Source organism: Cervus elaphus, chromosome 20 (assembly GCF_910594005.1).
Source record: "Cervus elaphus chromosome 20, mCerEla1.1, whole genome shotgun sequence".
NCBI lineage: Eukaryota > Metazoa > Chordata > Mammalia > Artiodactyla > Cervidae > Cervus > Cervus elaphus.
The window spans coordinates 38,551,976-38,571,828 of record NC_057834.1 but is presented as its reverse complement, the minus strand read 5'-3'; the positions used below and the strand labels follow the sequence as shown (position 1 = coordinate 38,571,828).

At 58.9% G+C, this 19,853-nt stretch overlaps 2 protein-coding genes across 4 annotated transcripts; both read right to left on the bottom strand.

The window, feature by feature from the left end:
• Positions 1–1,079: 1,079 nt before the first annotated feature.
• Positions 1,080–8,747, bottom strand: MUC1 (mucin 1, cell surface associated). 3 transcript variants are annotated; one of them, XM_043876082.1, is made up of 8 exons: positions 6,432–8,747; positions 4,446–5,954; positions 3,277–4,025; positions 3,108–3,169; positions 2,861–2,991; positions 2,590–2,711; positions 2,358–2,507; positions 1,080–1,464 (listed from the first exon to the last, which is right to left on the bottom strand). In XM_043876082.1, the coding sequence occupies exons 1-8, from the start codon at positions 6,490–6,492 to the stop codon at positions 1,396–1,398; spliced, it is 2,853 nt and encodes a 950-aa protein (XP_043732017.1). In that variant the 5' UTR covers positions 6,493–8,747; the 3' UTR covers positions 1,080–1,395. The 3 variants fall into 3 exon arrangements, with proteins under 3 accessions (XP_043732017.1, XP_043732016.1, XP_043732015.1); XM_043876081.1 differs by having other exon boundaries at positions 3,277–5,249; positions 5,370–5,954; XM_043876080.1 differs by having other exon boundaries at positions 3,277–5,954.
• Positions 8,748–8,889: 142 nt separating this feature from the next.
• THBS3 (thrombospondin 3) lies at positions 8,890–19,074 on the bottom strand. The gene is made up of 23 exons (XM_043876084.1): positions 18,919–19,074; positions 17,711–17,917; positions 16,815–17,071; positions 16,608–16,710; positions 15,754–15,780; positions 15,472–15,554; positions 15,332–15,383; positions 15,050–15,198; positions 14,547–14,687; positions 14,229–14,306; positions 13,719–13,871; positions 13,400–13,510; positions 13,201–13,308; positions 12,745–12,904; positions 12,295–12,413; positions 12,106–12,158; positions 11,628–11,821; positions 11,287–11,465; positions 11,129–11,177; positions 10,754–10,950; positions 10,337–10,509; positions 9,281–9,420; positions 8,890–9,192 (listed from the first exon to the last, which is right to left on the bottom strand). Exons 1-23 carry the CDS (start codon positions 18,995–18,997, stop codon positions 9,134–9,136), a joined length of 2,871 nt encoding a protein of 956 aa, XP_043732019.1. The 5' UTR covers positions 18,998–19,074; the 3' UTR covers positions 8,890–9,133.
• Between the last annotated feature and the right edge of the window lie 779 nt (positions 19,075–19,853).

The following is a 19,853-nucleotide window of genomic DNA, read 5'->3' as shown; positions in this document are numbered from 1 at the left end:
AAACTGATATCCCCTGCAGGTGGGAAAAGTTAAAGATGGTATGTAGACCCCAGAGCAGCTGGTCCTGAAGGCTGATGATGCTGAATTCCAGCTACCTCACCACCAACCCATCAGAAAAATGTCCATGAGCTGATCACATGCTCTTTGAGCAATTACTGTAAATCTTCTCCAACTTGGGACATATGGTTTTGAGGGCATTAGCCCACTGTGGCCGCCTTCACCTGGCAACACAATAAAGCTATTCTTTTCTACTTCACCTAAAACTCTGTCTCAGAGATTCGATTCAGTCCCGGTGTGCAGAGAAGCTGAGCTTTTGGCATCAGTGCATCAGTCAGGAAGTATGTGCGTGCTCAGTCATGTTTGACTCTGTGTCTCCAAGGACTGTAGCCCGCCAGGCTCCTCCTCCGTCCATGGAATTTTCTAGGCAAGAATACTGGAGTGGGTTGCCATTTCCTTCTCCAGGGGATTTTCCCAACCCAGGGATTGAACCTGAGTCTTGTATCTCCTACATTGGCAGGCTGGTTCTTAACCACTGAGCCATCTGGGAAGTCTCTGACATCAGAACCAGAACTATTTCCCTATTCCTGGGCTACTAGGTGATAGACCCCAGAGCCAGTAGGCAGGTGGGGCAGTCTGGCGCCAGGCCCTGGATCTGACACGGACCTTATCATGGCCCTGTTGACTTTGCTGCCTTAGGACTTACTTCACACCCGGACAGCTAAGAATAGAGCCACCTGAGGGCACCATGCCAAGGGGAGAGAAGGGCGCGGGAGTGAAACCCAGGCCCGGGGATGGGGCGAGCCCAGCCCTCGGGCGGGCAGAGCTGGGTCATGCTGGCTGCTGGAGCCCCGGGCTTTTGTTTCCTCCTTCCTCATGTGCTGCCAGCCATGCAGGAGAGGTGACAGGGGTCTGTCCGCCTGCACTCCAATGTCATCTCTCCAGCCTCCTGCTTCTCAAATGAACCCCGCTCCTCTGCCCTTCTTCCCTTCCCCTCCCCTCCCAGAGTCTCTGCCAGACCTCCCCCCAACACACACACATTTCGACTGCCCCTCACCCATCCACAGGTCACAGACAACAGATCAGAAGCTGGTAGTGGGCTCAGAGGAGGCCCACATTTTATTCAGCCATGTTCACGTTCCCACTCCCATCTCCAAGCATTCCAGGCAATCCTCCTGGGAGCCGCTGCCTCTGGCATGTCCCCAGGGGCCCAGGCGGGCTTCACCAGGGCTAAGATGGGTTAGGGGACTTGGTGGGTCCTGTGAGGGAGGCTGTGAGCAGCCCACCTGAATGCCCAGCTCACTAGCCCAGAACAGAGTTGGGGGTGGGGGTCCTCAGAAGTGAAGAATTCCAGGGAGGCAGCCAGTACTGGCTGGACTCTCAGCAGACAACATGTCCCTACAAGTTGGCAGAAGTGGCTGCCAGGTTTGTATAAGAGAGGTTGCTGCCACCGTTGCCTGCAGAAACCTAGGTAGGGGCAGAAGAGACTGGGATGAGCGGCAGAGGCTTTCCTGGGACAACCTTCCTCCCCGGGGTCCCTGGATGGCACCGCAGGATGGGGTGAATGGTCCAGGAGCCTGACTAGCTTTCAAAGGGTTAATACAGAGAGAGCACCTGCAGGTCACCACCACCAGCCAGATGACTGTAAACAGGGCCACTCCCCCTCCTCCTCCAGCTCTGGTTCACTCCCTCCCCTTGGCTCTCAGCACCCCCTGCTTCCCCCTCCTGCCCCTTTCTCCCTCTGTTCTCTGCTCCTTCAGCCCAAGGAGGTGTACGCGTTTCTGCAAAACTGGAAGAAGGAAGTCCCCAGGCAGAGGAAAAGTCAGGAAAAGGAAACTCTCCCTTCCCCCACTTGGAGTGGCCTTTCAGCCCCAGTTGGCAAAGTAATTATTTACTAGGTCATGGAGGGAAAGGCAGAAAGAAGGAAGAGGGGGTCTGTGCCTCCCCACCTTGCACCCAGGCTCACCTGGCTTGGTGAGACTTCTTTCCCAATTCAGAGACCCCCTCCTCCCCATCAGCCTTTCCCAATCTACCCTCCATTCTTAGGAGAAAAGCTGGGGCAAGGTGCTCCTTCCAAGAAGGGCTCCCCTGGGTGCAGTGCCCTATTCATGTCACCTCTGGGCATCCCAGTTCAGCCGAGTAGTGAATGCTCTTCTGGGGGTGCTAGTTGTGGGGGGGCACACCCTCCTGAGGCCCCCCTTCTTCTCTAAGCCTTTCCCACAGGACCCCTCTGACCTCCACCCCAGCCTTGTCAGTCCCTCACTGCTTATTTCACATCACCTCTTCTAAGTTCTTTAGGTTTTCCCAGTACCCTTTCAGAACCACTGCCCAAAGCCTCACCGCACCGCCCCCTCCCTCACCTCCTCATAGGGGCTCCGTTTGGTACTGCCAGGGGGCACATAGCGCCCGTGGGTGTGGTAGGTGGAGTACTCGCTCATAGGATGGTAGGCATCCAGGGTTGGAAAGATGTCCAGCTGCTCACATTTCTTTTGTCCACACTGACAGACAACCTGGGCAGACAGGAGGTTGTGGGGGCTGTGAGGTTCCTTCCAGCAGGGGGACTCTGGTCAGGGCTGGGGATTGAGCACTTACCAGGGCAATGAGATAGATGATGGCCAGCGCGACCAGAACACAGACCAGCACCAGCAGGGCGATGCCCCAAGCGGGCACCCCAGACCCAGACTGGGCAGAGGAAGGAGACAGGGCATCATGCACTGAAAGGAAAAGCAGTGGTCAGAGCGGTCTCCCAAAGGAGGTGACTCTCCCCCTACCAGCTCCAAGAGAGAAAGCAGGGACCCAGATGCTGGAGAGAGAGGGTCCCGGGCAGGGCGGTGCTGGCTCACAGCTGGGGAAGTGGACTCACCACTAACTTCAGTGATGGTCAGGTTATATTTGACTGCCTGTGCTTCAAGCTGACTGAGCTGTGTCTTCACCCATTCGGCAGTGGTATTCTCTCCGAAGGCCAGAGTTAATTCTGCCACCACAGATCCTGGCCTGGTTACAAAGAAATGGGGAACTCAGCCATGGGTCCCAGTTTCTGGGTCAGTACATCCTCCCCACAGTCATGACAACATCTGCCAGTCCCGCAGAGTCCACACCCAGAACTGTACCTGAACTTGATCTCTGAGAGGCCCAGAAAATCCCTCTCCCTCTGTTTATAAATCTGCGAAAACTGGGGGGAGAGAGAAACGACTAAGATTCGATGCAAGCGACTCAAAGAGTTCTGAAGGCTGCTTTGGGGGTGGGGGGGTGCATGTTAGAGGAAAGGCAGCTACTCACCAAGTCCAAAATGCGTCTTTGCAGCTCCTGGTAGTAGCCAGTTTGGGGATCTTCCAGGGAAGAGTTAAACTGGAGGTTTGTAATGCGAAAAGACAGGGAGAACAGGAAGACCCTAACAGGCAACTGTTGGGGGCTAGTGCTGCTGGCAGCTGTCCTGGTAATGTGGCTGGCAGCAGAGGGAGCAGTTTCAGAGCTGGGAACTGAGGATGGAGTGGCCTTGCTGGCTGGGGCCATGGTAGCCCCGGATGAGGTGCCCTTGTGTGCTGAAGTGACCATGGAGCTCGAGGCAGAGCTGGTGGTCACGGATGAGGTGTCACTGCTGGTTGGGGACGAGGCGCCATGGTGACCCGGAGAGGCCGTAGGGCCTGGGGCAGGGCTGCTGGTCAGGGATGGGACACTGTCATGGCCTGGAGAGGCAGTTGGGGTCGGGGCAGGGCTGCCGGTCGGAGTCGAGGCGCCGTCGTGGCCTGGAGAGGCGGCCGGGCTCGGGGCAGGGCTGCCGGTCGGAGTCGAGGCGCCGTCGTGGCCTGGAGAGGCGGCCGGGCTTGGGGCAGGGCTGCCGGTCGGAGTCGAGGCGCCGTCGTGGCCTGGAGAGGCGGCCGGGCTCGGGGCAGGGCTGCCGGTCAGAGTCGAGGCGCCGTCGTGGCCTGGAGAGGCGGCCGGGCTTGGGGCAGGGCTGCCGGTCGGAGTCGAGGTGGCGGCCGGGCTTGGGACAGGGCTGCTGGCTGAAGTCAAGGCACTGTCATGGCCTGGAGAGGCGGCCGGGCTTGGGGCAGGGCTGCTGGCTGAAGTCGAGGCACTGTCGGGGCCTGGAGAGGCAGCCAGGCTTGGGGCAGGGCTGCTGGCTGAAGTCAAGGCACTGTCATGGCCTGGAGAGGCGGCCGGGCTTGGGGCAGGGCTGCTGGCTGAAGTCAAGGCACTGTTGGGGCCTGGAGAGGCAGCCGGGCTTGGGGCAGGGCTGCCAGTCGGAGTTGAGGGGCCGTGGTGGCCTGGAGAGGCAGCCGGGCTCGGGGCAGGGCTGCCGGTGGGAGTCGAGGCACTGTCGGGGCCTGGAGAGGCGGCCGGGCTCGGGGCAGGGCTGCTGGCTGAAGTCAAGGCACTGTCGGGGCCTGGAGAGGCGGCCGGGCTCGGGGCAGGGCTGCTGGCTGAAGTCAAGGCACTGTCGGGGCCTGGAGAGGCGGCCGGGCTCGGGGCAGGGCTGCCGGTCGGAGTCGAGGCGCCGTCGTGGCTGGGAGAGGCGGCCGGGCTCGGGGCAGGGCTGCTGGCTGAAGTCGAGGCACTGTCGTGGCCTGGAGAGGCGGCCGGGCTCGGGGCAGGGCTGCCGGTCGGAGTCGAGGCGCCGTCGTGGCTGGGAGAGGCGGCCGGGCTCGGGGCAGGGCTGCTGGCTGAAGTCGAGGCACTGTCGTGGCCTGGAGAGGCGGCCGGGCTCGGGGCAGGGCTGCCGGTCGGAGTCGAGGCGCCGTCGTGGCTGGGAGAGGCGGCCGGGCTCGGGGCAGGGCTGCTGGCTGAAGTCGAGGCACTGTCGTGGCCTGGAGAGGCGGCCGGGCTTGGGGCAGGGCTGCTGGTCGGGGTCGAGGCGGCGGCCGGGCTTGGGGCAGGGCTGCTGGCTGAAGTCAAGGCACTGTCATGGCCTGGAGAGGCGGCCGGGCTTGGGGCAGGGCTGCTGGCTGAAGTCAAGGCACTGTCATGGCCTGGAGAGGCGGCCGGGCTTGGGGCAGGGCTGCTGGCTGAAGCCGAGGCACTGTCATGGCCTGGAGAGGCGGCCGGGCTCGGGGCAGGGCTGCCGGTCGGAGTCGAGGCGCCGTCGTGGCTGGGAGAGGCGGCCGGGCTCGGGGCAGGGCTGCTGGCTGAAGTCGAGGCACTGTCGTGGCCTGGAGAGGCGGCCGGGCTTGGGGCAGGGCTGCTGGTAGGAGTCGAGGCGGCGGCCGGGCTTGGGACAGGGCTGCTGGCTGAAGTCAAGGCACTGTCATGGCCTGGAGAGGCGGCCGGGCTTGGGGCAGGGCTGCTGGCTGAAGTCAAGGCACTGTCATGGCCTGGAGAGGCGGCCGGGCTTGGGACAGGGCTGCTGGCTGAAGTCGAGGCACTGTCGTGGCCTGGAGAGGCGGCCGGGCTTGGGGCAGGGCTGCCGGTCGGAGTCGAGGCGCCGTCGTGGCTGGGAGAGGCGGCCGGGCTCGGGGCAGGGCTGCTGGCTGAAGTCGAGGCACTGTCGTGGCCTGGAGAGGCGGCCGGGCTTGGGGCAGGGCTGCTGGCTGAAGTCAAGGCACTGTCGGGGCCTGGAGAGGCGGCCGGGCTTGGGGCAGGGCTGCTGGCTGAAGTCGAGGCACTGTCGTGGCCTGGAGAGGCAGCTGGGCTTGGGGCAGGGCTGCCGGTCAGAGTCGAGGCGCCGTCGTGGCCTGGAGAGGCGGCCGGGCTCGGGGCAGGGCTGCTGGCTGAAGTCAAGGCACTGTCATGGCCTGGAGAGGCAGCTGGGCTTGGGGCAGGGCTGCCGGTCAGAGATGAGGCATCATCGTGGCCTGGAGAGGCAGTGGGGCTGGGGTTGGGGCTGCTGGCTGTGAGTGAGGTGGTGGTTGTGCTCCAAGAAGTTTCTTTAGTGGGACTGGACGTTGGGCTGCCTTGTGTACTGGAAGCCTGTATAGGTCTGCTGGGGTCAGAGATTGTTATGGTAGTGCCATTGGCAGCTGTAAGAAATCAAGGTTACAGAGTATGGTTGGGGGACAAATCAGCATAAGGAGAAAATACATTCTCTGGCATCTGGGGAAGTCATGCCAGGAGGATTTGGGGAGTGGGCCCCTGAGTCAGCTTTCTCCTTCCCTGCTGGCAACCTACCTCTCTCTTCCCATATCTGTCTGCTCCTGGACTGTGGGCTTTTCCACTCCTAAGATTTTCCTCTCCTGATTCCACCCCCAACCCCTGCAGACTTCTCTTCAGGACATACGCCTGCTCCTGGCACCCACTCTCCTCCAGGTGTGTGTGTGGGGGGTCTCTTCTCAGGTTTTCCTTAGCCTCACTCCTTTATTCTTTCTTCTGGCAAAGACTAGGCCACCCCTGTCTGCAACTTCTGCCTCTTGGATGCCATCTCCCAGGAAGCAAAACACACAGAAAGTTGGGAAGACCACAGGAGCAGGGCAGCCCCCTCCCCACCTTGTGCCCCTCACCTGTAAGCACTGGGAGCAACAGCAGCAGAAAGAGGAAAGGGGCCTGGATGTCCGGTGTCATGGTGGTGCCAAAGTGGTGGGGAGACAGACAAACTCAGGCCGGAGCTGCCCACGAGGTGGAGCGGACACAGGCACCAGCTGCTTTATACCGGTCCCCCGCCCGCCCTAGGCTCAGCCAGAGCAGGTGACAGGTGACAAAGCTCCACCCCCCCCCTCCCTTTCCCTACCTCCAACCTCTTCCTCCTCCTCCCCAGCCATTTCTGGCCCCTTAAATAAGGTATGTGGGCTTCAATCACTCAACTCTCTGACAACCTGTTTGTTTTCTGACTGGCCTCCCCCCTTTCACCAACCACTCCCTGGCTCCAGAAGGTGGTGGAGGAAGTCTGGAACCTGACCTGGGTCCCCATGGTCCTATTTTAGCCCCAGGACAACAGCCTTGGTGAGGAAAGTAACAGAGAAATTGGACTAGGTCAAAGTCTTAGCCCAAGGCCGGCATAGTGGGTCCTCCACACCATTGTTCCATTCTCACTGGGTCGCTTGGAGTCCCACTCTGGGGGCTGAGAAAGGAGGGGAAGGCTCGCCAATGAGTAAACTGGGTGCTAGTTTTGGACCCCTTCCCCCCACTACTTCCCAGAATAGCCCCACCCTTCTGACGTCTCCCTGTCCAGTTCCACACACAGTTCTACCCCGAAACCCACAGTCCCCGCCCCTGCAGGACTTTCCAGCAGCCCAAGTTCCTTCCTTGACTTTATCTCTAGAAGGGGGCGGGGGAAGAAATTTCCACTTAGAGAAATACGAAATTCCACCAAACCCTAGGGTCTTTCCTTTCCCCGAATCCACCAGGTAGCGGCGGCTCTCTGGCCGGGCTCTCCCGCCCTCTAGCGGTCACCGAGAGCTTCACCCGGCCTGCCCGAGAGGGCTGAGGGGCTCCCCGGGTCTGGGGAGAGGAGGCTGGGTGGCACTGCCGAAGTAGGGGCAGAGAGAGACTGGGCAGAGCCGGCCCTGGCCAGGAGAGGCAGTGGCTTGGACAGAGAAGGGGAGGAACACACTGTATCATCGATGGAGGGGCTGCGGGTTTTAGGAGGGGACTCAGACCTGTCGCAGCGCCGTCTGGAGGAAATGGCGCTAAGTGGGTGGGGTCCTGAGTTATGTGGAAGGGGCACCCAGGTATTTGGGCGAGGACATCGGGATGTGGGAGGCGGAATGGGGCAGACTAGTTACGCATTTAGGAAGCAGAGAATAGGTGGGGCGACAGGTGGTATTGAGGGGCACGAAACTATCCTTTGGAGAGCAGAGTGGCGTTTGGGGCAGGTACGCACAAGGTGGCCGGGGTGGTGCAAAACAGTATATGAGGGTGCGTGATTTGGGAAGACCAAGTTATATTTTGAAGGGCAGAAACATGTGGGACGGAGGAGTGTTTGGGGCCACAGCGGCGCACGTGGAGCTTATCGGGCCCCCTCCGGAGGTCCTGGATTGCAGTCTAGACCGACAGAAGCAATTACGTCCGCATTAGGAAACAATTGTTAGCCCCAAAGAACACGGATTGCGAAATGAACTTTAAGAACACTTCGGTGCGGCGGGATTGGAGGGAAGCCGGAGAGCTCGCAGGCCCGCGCTGCTCCGCCGACTTGGCGCGGCTTTGTGCAGCCGCGGGACCCGGGGGCGGGCTCGGGACTGGGGGCGTTACGTCATCGCGCCGGGGAGCTGGCCGAAGAGGCGGGGAAGCCCCCGCCCCCTCAGGCTAGAGAAAGCGCGAGTAGCTAGGTGGGCGGCCCCAAAACTTCAACCCCGGGCGTTGCCAGGCAATAGCCATTCAGTTCGGTTGCTGGGACACGCGTCACCATGGCGACGGCTCCGCGCCTAGCAGTCTGAGTATTTAAAGAGCAAGCGCGCGCAACGCCTGGGCGTCGGAAAGCGGCCTTCCGGGATATCGCGGTCTCCTTTTCCCTTTTTCCCTCCCCTTACCACCCCCTTCACCCTCTTCCGGGCGCCAAGTCTCTCTGGCCTCCAAGGTGAACCCAACTCCCCAACGCGTCCTGGGTTCTCGGGCTGGTCCAGCTTCCAGCGGTGGAGAGCGGGATTCCGGGCCCCGGGCGGGCGGGAGGGACGGGACGCGGTGCAGTGTTGTTCTTTCCCCCGCCAATATTGCACTCGTCCCGGCCTCCGGCCCCCTCGGCCCCCCGGCCTCCCCCTCACCCCGAACGGGGCAGCCCCAGCCCTCCTGGCTGTCGATCCCGGCTGCTCTTAGACTGGAGTGTCGCCGCTGCCACCGTGAGTAAGTGGGGCTGGGAGAACTTTAGCCATCCTCTGACCAGCACCCCATCCTTCACCTAACCCCCGTCCTCCATCTAGTCCCTGTCCACACCTTTCTCACCAAACTCCCTCTAGATCTCTAACTTACATTCTACTAGTCCTCTCCCTGCCCCGGAAAATCCCTAAAATAAGTAACTGCACTGGCTTAGAAAAGAACTGAAACTTTATGGCAATGCGCTGTTATCTTTCCTGGGGTTAGTGCCTGAGAAATACCCCCTTGAAAACTTCCCATCTCCTGAACAGTGGGGTCACCACCCCTCTGGGGCTGAACTCGTGGTGGGTGCCAGAGGAGGGTCGGTGTTTAGCTGAGGGGCTGTAAATTAGACTCCAGGATGGACCCCAAGGCCCGAGGGTCTAAAATCAGGATTCTGAACCCAGTGGCCACCTCTTCACACTCTTCCCTGAAGCAGCTGCCTCCGGAATGGCTCAAAGTCCTCGGGCACTGTGTCTGAGAAAGGAGATATGATTAAGGTCAGAAGATGTGACTCTCCCGTGAGGGCACAAGAGGTCAGGCTGATCTCCGTCTAGAGCCTCACCATTGCATCGATACTGGAGATTGGACCAAATGATGTTTTCTTGGGAGAAGCAGAATACACCAAGACGCCCCCCTCTCATGGATGTGTCAATGATCACCCCAGAATCGGCCACTAGCTGGGGACCCTCGTATAGCTTCACCCTGTCCGGGATAGGAGTGTTCATTGGTGCTAGGTGCTAGTGGGCACTGCGCCACCATGACCCAGCCCTGTTCATCCCCAACCCCCCTAGGGCTCACCGGGCCTGAGAGAGAAGGGAGGTGGGGAAAAGGGAGGAAGGAAAGGGGGGAAGGAGGGGTGCTTTTCTCAGGCCTGGGGCCCCTGGCTCTTTGTCCAGCCCCCTTTGCATCTCAAAGCACCAGCCGCATTCCAAGCGAGGATTGGGTTGCCATGACGATGAGTACAATGGGCTGGGGGGTGAAGTCACCCGCTTCCCAGGCTCTAGTCCACCCCCACCATCCCCTGCCCTGGCGCCCCGCAGCCCCAGGCACCTTAAAGGGGAACCAACCCAAGTCCCTGCACTCCCGGCTCTGGGCCATTTCCCCTCCCTTCCCTGTCATCCCCACCGACTCGGAAACGCAAAGTTGTGGACCAAGAGCTGAACTGAGAGGCCTCAGCCTGGCTACTAAGAGGTGCCAGTGCGGAGTCTGGGCTTCCGTTGGATCTTCTGTAAATGATGATCCCTTCCAGTCAGACTCTGATGAGGCAGGTTCTGGGCTGGACTAGTGATGAGGTGGATTGATGTGCCTCTCCACAGACTGGCCTGGCCTTTGGAGGCTCCCAGATACACCTTCATTTTACAGCACGGCAAAAGAAGGACTTGCCTAACATTGTTTATAGGTCCTTAGCAGCACCAGAGCCCAGGCTACCTGATGTTAAGAAACAAGCGGGGCCAGGGCAACTAGTCTGTGGTGAGAGGGGAGGTAGAGGGAGGTGATTCCAGTCCAGGCCCGTGGCACCACAGCAGTGAGTGCAGGGGAAGTCACTGGTGAATCCCAGCTGGAAAGGAAGGAAAGGCTGGGCCTGGGGTCTCTTGGGAGGCTCGGCCCCTCCCCTCACCGAATATAGCCAACTTGAGGCCGGTGCAGCAGCTGCCAGCGGTAGGAGGTCTTGTCACGCCAGCCCACATTTCGTGGATCAGTCCACAGCAGTCGTACCTGATCAGGAGTATTGCCTGTATGCCACAAGGCGTTCCTGAGGTGCTCACCTGGGCCAGACACTGATGTCACTGCCTACGGGGCATCAGCAAAGACAGTGGGTCAACCACAGTACCAGAGCAAGGGAAGACAACAGGCTGGTAAGTGCAGGTGGAAAAGGGAGTCAGGAGAATATTCTGGAGCCCCAGGGAGCCCACCTCCAGGCCAGATGTCTGGGTAAGAGGCTTCCCCTGGCTCAGGCGGTGGGGGAGGCCCCAGGGTCGGTGGGGGAGGCCTTGGGAAAGGGCCCTGGACTAGGGAATCTGGGCAGCTGTCGGACCTTGAGCTGCAGCCCTGGCTGGGCAACAGCCCGGAAAGGCGTGGCCTGCCAGTAGGTCTGCTCTGTTTGCTTCCACATGACCACGTAGAAGCGGCCGCTGTCCTGATAACTGAAGAGAAAGCCTGCGTAGTCGTCGTCGGTCACAGTGTTCACATGGAAGGTGCCTTCAAAGTCCACACCGTTGAAAGCTGTATATCCTAAGGGTGGGTGGGAGGGGAGATGGGATCAGGGGCAGGTGTAGCAAAGCTGCTAACACCCATTGTGGGGTGGGGGTGGGATGGGATGCCCGTGGGAAGGCAGTGGCCCATCCTCTGCCTGTAGGACCCCTCCATTGGGAAATTATTGAAATTGCTGAATTGGGTGCCCCTTACATACCAACTGCCAGGCCGGGGTCACTGTTCATGGTCTGAACAATTTCCATGCCCTGGTGGTGTGCAGTAAAGACAAAAGTCCTGGTTCCAGTGTGCTGCCCTCCCTGGACTCTGCCTACTAGTCAGGTCTGACAGCACCCACCCCGCTCACTGCCCTAGTACCTGGTTGAGCACGACCCAGTTGGGGTCAATCTGAGCATCACCCTCAGGATCCAGGACCACGGTCTGATAGGCACGAAAATCCGTGAGGGTTACCTCTGCACTTTCAGGACACACATCCAGGGGGTCGACCACTGCATCATTGTCAAAGTCATCCTCACACACATCACCAACGCCATTGCCTGGGCAGGATGAAGCCAGGTGCTCAGCGAGGCCCTGGCCACTGCCACTAGCCAACACTACCACCTCAGGCCTTGAGGTGCCACCCTCTCCCCAGCAAGGCTTGCCGCCTCTCCTTGAACAAACCCCACAGCTGTCCAGTCCTCTGGCGACCCCAGCCTTACCATCTGAGTCCTTCTGATTCGGATTGGGTACCAGGCGACAGTTATCAGGACCAGGAGGCACGTAATCCGGAACACCATCATTGTCATCGTCCCCATCACACTCATCTCCAAGTCCGTCGTTGTCTGAGTCCAGCTGGGAGCTGTTGGGCAGCTGTGGGCAGTTGTCCTTGGTGTCCTGATGTCCATCCCCATCACTGTCCAGAAGAACAGGCACCAAATAAAGGCTTTTAAAGGTACCGCATCCTTCCCCACTCTTCTGCTTAGGAATCTCTCTGGGGTATACCCTCCATTCAGCCAGACCCCTTGCAGTCAGCCAGATGAGGTGGAGGTTCAGCAGTAGGAATGGGAGGTAGACTATGGGCACCGCCTCCTGCTCAACAGTAGTGGAGAGTTAAAGTTGGACCCTAGAGGGGATTGAGAACATACTAGAGGAAGGTAAAGTATCCCCTAAATTTCCATCTCTTGGCCCAAACCCTACCTGTCTTCATTGGTGTCACAGACATCTCCCACCAGGTCACTGTCTGCATCTGTCTGAGAGAGAGGGACCTGCTCTCACCATCTCCTTTTGAGAATTCTAAAGAGGGTGACCTGACCACTTCCCGTCCAAAGGGCTGGGCTTCGTCCACCAGTCACCCACCCCTTCCCTGCCCTCTCCATTCCCCTGTACCTGGGTGGGATTGCTCATTTCAGGGCAGCTGTCGCAAGCATCTCCCACCCCATCCTCATCCCTGTCTGTCTGCAGGGGGTTGGGGACTTTAGGGCAGTTGTCCAGTCCATTAGGGATGCCTGGAATATAATGGGGGTCACACAGGATTACCACTAGAACATAGTCACACTCTTATCTTCTGGGTTGGTGAAAGTCCTGGGCTTTGTCTCCCACCCAGAGGACAGCGGGTCAGGAAATCTGCCTGGAGCTCGTCTCATCCTTTTGCCCACTCCCAGCCTAGCCCCACACCCTCCTTCATGTGCCCACTGACATCTGCCACAGGTAACCTCTCACCCAGTCTGACTTTCCCCGAGCATCACCCTTCCGGAATTCTCAGCCTCCCCGCTTCATTGCTACCCTATCCGGACTCTTCACGGGGTTCCCAGCCACCCCCCAGCCCCAGGCCTGCACCGTCGCCATCTACGTCGTTGTCACAGGCATCCCCTTCCCCGTTGCCATCTGTGTCTTTCTGGTCATTGTTGGGAACGTTGGGGCAGTTGTCACAGGCATCACCAAATGAATCTGTATCTGAGTTTTGCTGGTCCTTGTTGGGGAACAGCCGGCAGTTGTCCTGGGGTGGGAGGCAGAGTCAGGCCTCCCTTGAACCACTGGCCACCTTGCATCATCCTTGTCCCTGCACCCTGGTCTACAGTCGCCACTCCTGTGATGGTCCACTGGTGTGGCGCAATCCCACCCACCCAACTTCCCATGTAGTCCACCTCATTCTAGGTACCAGGCTTATGCCTCCCTAATGTGGAGCTCTGGGGCCCTTCCTTGGGAGCTGCCAGTGGCCAAGGGGGACAGGGTTATGGGATAAGGCAACAGAGTTGCTGAGGAGCTGGAAGGGGCAGGACGTCTAGGAGCCACCTCAACATTCTTGATGCCATCCCCGTCAGCGTCATCGTCACACTGGTCCCCCACGCCATCGTTGTCGGCATCTTCCTGCCCAGAGTTGGGTGTCAGAAGGCAGTTGTCCTAAAGGTCAGGGAGAGGAAGTGGGCGGGTGAGTTCTGTTCTGTCCCAGCCTGGGGCGCCCTGCCCTCACTCGCCCGCCTGCCCCCTGCACCTGCTTGCAGTGTTTGTTGTTGTCCATGCAGGGCAGTGCCTGGTCCGGGTAGCCATCGATGTCCGTGTCGGGGCCACACACATTCCCATTCCCGGCCCAGCCCACGTTACACTGGGGCGACACCCAGGGTGGGAGTTAGTGCTCTGGGTTGGCTCCCTGCACCCCACCTTCTTCAGGCTCTCTTCTTACCAACCAGTTTCTGCGCCCAGGCCCACCTCCCTTTCCCATGCAAGCCCCCATGCCAGTCCCCAGACGTGGTCCTGAGCCCGACCCCTTTCCCCAGATCCCCTGTTGCTTCTGAACCCTAGGCCTCGCTCACCGAGCAGGACACTGCACCGTTGCGCTCAAAGAGACAGTGAGCATGCACGTGGCAAGGGCTGTGCGCCGGGCTGTGGCAGGTCCGGGCCGGGGAGCAGCCTTGGCTCTGGTTACCCACAAAGCCCAAGCGACATGGACCACACTTGAAAGAGCCCTAGGAGGAGGGAGGCAGGCAGTGTCTCAGGAAGGAGGGTCAGCCCACCACGACCAACATTATCCCCATCTCTCGAGGCACCTAGGAGGGACCCTCACAGATGACAGTCCAGGTCTATCACTTATCTCCTTTAGTTCTCCTGACAACCTTTCAAGGAGAGTAAGAGCCCTGTTTTTCAAGGGAGGATGCTGAAACTCAGTAAAGGTAAATAACTTGCTAAAGGCTAGTAAGAGGCAGAATCAGAATTCCATGGAACACCTACCATGCATAACGTCCTGGGTGGAAAGGAGGAGGGGAGCAGGAAATCTGAGGGGGTTGCACTGTCCCACACCCGTGCATGCAGAGTGTCCAGCTCACCACAGTGTTGGTGCAGACAGAGTTCGGGTCACAGCCACCGTTGTTGCCATCATTGCATTCATCAACATCGTTGCAGACCTGAAGGAGCAGACTTGGGGTAGAACCAGACTTACTCTGGGTCTCCTCAGATATAGAAGAGAGCACTTGTATGGCCTTATCTGTGAACACAGACATGAAGCCCAGACCCAAAACCAAGGCAAAGCTAGCAGGTAAGCCAGGAGCCTCATCCCATTTATCCCAAGGGCTCGACATCCAACCCTGTAGCGCCCATCCCTGCAAGGCCCAGATCTCTTGTCCACGTACTCTGCCCACCCTGACCTGTTTGCTGGCCCGGGCGTAGTCAATGCCCACACCAGACACCCGTGTGCCTTTGTAGCCTCGGGGACAGGCCTCACAGTGGAAGCCAGGCATGGTGTTGATGCAGCTGGAGCCCGGGAAACAAGGGTCCGCGTGAGCACACTGGGGATCAGATGAGAAAGAAGGGGTCAGGTCCCTGCCTGTGACCCCAGGACCACTGCTCCTGGTCTCCCTGTTTGCAGGCCTCCCCTCCCCCAACGTCATCATGCTCTGATCCCACCCTGGCCTCCTGTGGGTCTCCTCTGGCCGGCCCTCTCACAATGCCCCTGCTGAGCTCCCAGCTCCTTCCCTGCGTGACCTTGGAGTCTTTGTCCCAGACCTGTCTCCTTCCCTTCTCCCCTGTCTTTTTTGGTCTCCAACCCCAGGTTCCTCTGCTTCTGACCAACATTCACCCCACCTTCTTGGGCCTCTGCTAAGTCCCTCACCCCAGCTTTCTATGCCCTTCCAGAAAGGGCCCTCTTCACCTCATTGATGTCTGTGCAGTGGGTGCCGTTGCCCTGCAGGCCAGGAGGGCAGGGCCCACAGCGGTAGCCGGGATACTCGTACACTTCCATGCAGTCCACGCCTCGGAAGCAGGGGTTGGGGCTGCAGTGGGAACGCTGTTCGTGGAATCCTGGGGGGTGGGTTTGGACACAGTCAAAGCCACCCAGAGGTCACCATTTAGTTCACCAGAAGTGGAGGCTAAAGCCCTGGGGGTGCGGAGCATACTGATGCCATGTGGAGCCCTCCCCTACTCTCCCACTCACCGCACACCTGACACTCCATGATGGTGTTTCGGATCAGGGACATTTCTTTCACCTGGTAGACAGAAGGATGGGCAGGAGTCAGCTCTTGGCACCTGCCACCCCACCCAGAATCAGCGCCACCCTTCACCAGCCCAATAAACCTGGTCTCGGATGTCATCTCGCAGTTCCACCAGGATCTGGTTGAAGAGGGTGAGCTGGGTGACCAAGGCCTTGGTCTGCTCCCCTGTCAGGGTGCAGGATGCAGAAAGGCTCAGAACTGGGGCACCAGCCCTGACCCCTCTCTGTAATAAGCCGGTGCTGCCACCATTGCCCACCCCCCAGCTTTAAATCCCACCCCATTCCTGGCTGAAGAGGACTTCATTTCAGGCTGCTGTATCTCCTCCCCACCCTCATGCCCCTTCCTCTTGGCATGGCCTACTCACCTAGGATGGAGTGGAGTGCGTTGGTCACTAGAGAGGACAAGAAAACACAGAGGGTGGAGATGTGAGGAGGGGCCTGGCTGGTTGAGGAGAAGGAAGGAGAAAAGGGCTGGTGCCTTGAAATAAAGATGTAGTATGAATGGTAGGAGGGCAGTGGTGACGGGCCAGCCCCACCAGCTCCTTCCACTGGATGAGGGTCCCTCTAAGGGAGCTGCCTCACAGTCAAGACCCAGATCCTCCTGTTCCTAGGCATGGTTGTGGCAGAAGGAATCCAAGTGAGAGGTGACCTGACGCAGGGCCAGGGCCCCAATACATTCCATTTCCTCCCTCTCAAGCTTCTACCACAAGAACTCTTTGAAATATCTGGGAGAAGTGGACATTTTATTTACTTAAGAACCTCTGAGTATCCTTGTCAGAGAGACCAGGCAGATGAGAAATGCTTAGGGAAACTGCTGGTAGGTGATAGATGCCAGTGGGAACTAAAAAAGACCCTTAGCTTAGTCAACCGAGAAAGACCAAGCCACTACCTTCCTTACTCCCACTCAAAGGTCTTCAGAGTTATACTCTTTTTTTTTTTTTTTTTTTGGATCCTTCTATTTTTCTGGCCACCCTGATAGGCAGGATGACCTTAATGGAGATTTTATTGACCTGTGCCTCCTGGAAATGTATTATTTGGAGATCACAGAGTCAGAGGTGAAGGAGATTTGGGGTAACGGAGTCAAGAAGCCCCAGGAATAGATGAGGAATAGGTGAGCCAAAAGAACTGGTGTTAAGGGGAAGAAAGGTCAAGAGGATGGAAAGTATCAAAGATGGCAGGGCTGGGGGCCAGGATGCCAGCTCACAGAAGCATGTGTTACCTGCACTGTGGATGGACTCGTCTCCCTGGAATGGACACTCACTCAGGGCTCCAACCCGGGCCATGGACCCACCCAGAATCATTTTCATGGATTCCACGAAGCCCTGGGGGGGAGAGAAACGTTGTCATGAGGGAGGACCTACCAACTCCTCCTCCCACCGCTGCAAACTGTTCACCAACACTCAGAGGGTCTTCCTTTTCTGCTCACCTGCATTCTCAAATAAGCCTTCTGTCCAGTCCTAATCTCCAGCCCACTGACCTCTGCTGGAGGAATGGGGGCCAGTGCCGGAAGTCCAGCATGCTGGTCACCCAGTTTGCAGTCCACATAGAGCTGCAGGGCAGGGCTGGGTTTGGACGGACCTCGGAGTCGCAGGAGAGCCGTGTGTGTGCGCCCGTCAGCCAGGCCTGCTTGCTGGAGGTTCACTGCATGCACTTTGCCATCCTCCCGCTGGTACCGCACCAGCACTGCCCAGAAGGGGAGGTCAGTATGCGCACTGTCCCCCGTCCCCTGTCTCCCAGCTGAGCCTTGGATCAGTTCTTCTGAATACCACATCTCTAGGGCTGTCAGTGCTTACTCAGCTATCTCTCAATACTTTGTACATAGTAGGTACATGAAAAATGTTTTTCAAACTGATGCAACGACTAGGACTTTCTTAGTCTTCAGTGTCATCGGATCACTCTGTCCTCTATCCTTCAGTGTTATCAGATCGACCTATCTGTCCATTACCACTCTATCATGCCATCTGATTACATGAGGCCACTCTATCCCCTGCTAGGATGGCAACCGGTTCCGTACCCCCTGAACTGTTCCAGGGATCTAAGAGACCTCTATACCACTGCTGGGGCACAGACAAGCCTCCCCTCCCCCCAGACATCCCACATACAACTCCCCACACCCACAGATGCCTCATCCCATTTCTTGGGTGCCTGGCCTCCTGAGGCCCCTCCTAGGCACCAGGTGCCCCTGGTGCTTGGACATAGCCTGATGGGTCCTCAGTCCCCAGTGGAGCCCAAGGGGCATTAAGAGGGCTCTGAGAATGGGGATGAGGAAGAGTGCTCAAAGGGGTCATCACTGCAGGACAGGAGATGATGCCCACCAGTCACCTTTGTTGATCTTGCCGACGACAGAGGCCTCCAGCCATCGTGTGTTGTCCTGGCGAGAGTAGAGGCCAAAAAGGACACCACCCTGCTTGGGGGGCAGGCGGAAGGTGGACAAGAGATAGATGTCCCCAGTGGTGAGCAGGGCAGTCCGGATCTTCTCCACAACAGCTATCATCTGCCGGGACTCGCCCACCGTCAGCAGGTCGATCACTGGCCAGGCAGGGATGATCAAGGTCAGAGCCCTGTCAAATGCTAAGGCCTGCCCTCTCCTATGAGCCTTCAGGGGTGGGGCATCCGTTATCCCCACCCCATAGTGTTCACTACCCCTTGAAATCCAACCCTTGTTGCTATCAGAGGACAAGGCATTGGGCCTCCCTTACTGCCACTCTGGGAACCAGCTGGCCTGAGGCTCACTTGAAAATATAGAAACAGAACCCCACAAACTTGAGATGCTCCCACCAGGTGGCGCAAAGGAGTCACTGTGCTGATCTCCGGCAGGAGAAGCACCTGGTGCCCACAGCACAGAAACGGGAAGGCAGTTTCTCTTTGCACCGCTGGGTTTGGCTCATCCCACACTCCAGTGCCCCTCCTCCCATCCTGGGGGTTCAGCGCACTCGGTCTAGATGAGAACAGCTGCCCACTGAAGGCTGTGACCCTCCTACTGTCTGGCTCTCTCCCACAGGAACGTAGGACCCAGCTCCTCTGCCTCCTGTGTCCTGGCCAATCTGTGGTTTCCCTTCCAGCCAGTAAAGAATCTGTGCCTGTGTCATCTGCTCCAACTACCTCTCCCACACCCACAGGCCCATCCCACCACCAGACCTCCAGGAGAGCCCAGACCTCTTGCTCCCCACCCCCATCCTGTACTTAGGCAGCCAGGCACCCAGGGGTGGAAGAAGCCCACCTCTGAGCTGCTCTCCCAGACCCTGGGGTGCCTGGGGATGCTCAGACACCAACCCAGCCAGGCAACCCAAGCTAGCATCCAGCCCCTGAGTCCTCTGCCCTGGCCTCATGCTGACCCTGGCCAGCTCCCACTCATCCACCACCTTCTAGTGTCAACTCCTCCCCCACAGGGCCATAATTTCATCAACTCTTCCCTCCGATTCAATTTCAGGACTCTCCCCTCTCCTTTTGCCCACATGTTCCCTGCTAGTCGGCTGGGGGCAAATGGGGAGGAGGCAGAGAAGGGGCTAAGAGGATTGGTACAGGCTTACCCTGCAGGTCCTGACTGGCAGACGCGAAAGTGCAAAGGAGGAGAAGAGCCAGGGCCCCCCGAAGTTCCTGTGTCTCCATGCCGCTCAGCCGGCTCACTACCCCTGGCAGGCAGGCGGCTGGGAGGGGAAAAGGCTAGGCGGAGAGCAGGAGCGGGGGGCGGAGGGACTGGAAGGGGGAGTTGAAGGGGGGGGCCCGGCAGGCGGTGAGGGGGGGCTGAAACAAAGAGCTGCCAATCACCCTGGAGACATCCCCAGCCCCGGGAATCAGGGGCACGGGGAAGCGTCCTGGAGGCCTCCTAACCTCCTGCCGCTCCCTGATGGTGCTCTCCCCCAGGTGCCTCCCTTTCTCCGCATCTCCAGGCATCTCGCTGTTGGGGGCTGCTACCGAATGCTACTGTTTTCTGGAAGCCACAGTTGGGGACGGCAGGAACCCTTGGCAGGGGTAGTGTCAGACAGTGGGCATTATTCCACAGCTGGCATGAGAGAATTCCAAGGGAGTGGCCGAAACTAGCTTGCTATAGTGCCCAGGGGATGTCCGTATGGAATGAAGTTTGCTGCTCGGATAGAGCAAGTGCTCTTCATCAGGATGGGGGATTGGAGGGGGTCCCATGACTTGTGCTTCTGCCTCCATCTTCCCCTCACTCCTAGGAAAGCTTGGAATCTGGAAGAGTCCGGTGGGAACTGGAGGGAGAGCCTAAAACAGTGGTCAGTGAGGCTGGAGTGAAGAAATCAGGAAAGAGGAAAGGGACACCAAGGACAGAAGTAGACCAGAGGACCGGCCAGGGGCCGGGGGCTAGACTGGGAACACTGGGGGGTACTGGCGGACAGGCCGTGACCCGGATGAGGTGGAGGGGCGCCTCAGTTCCCGTTACCAAGGCAACAGCCCGCGAGCCCCACCTCCCCTCCCCCCACACACACAGGCCCCAGCCCGGCCT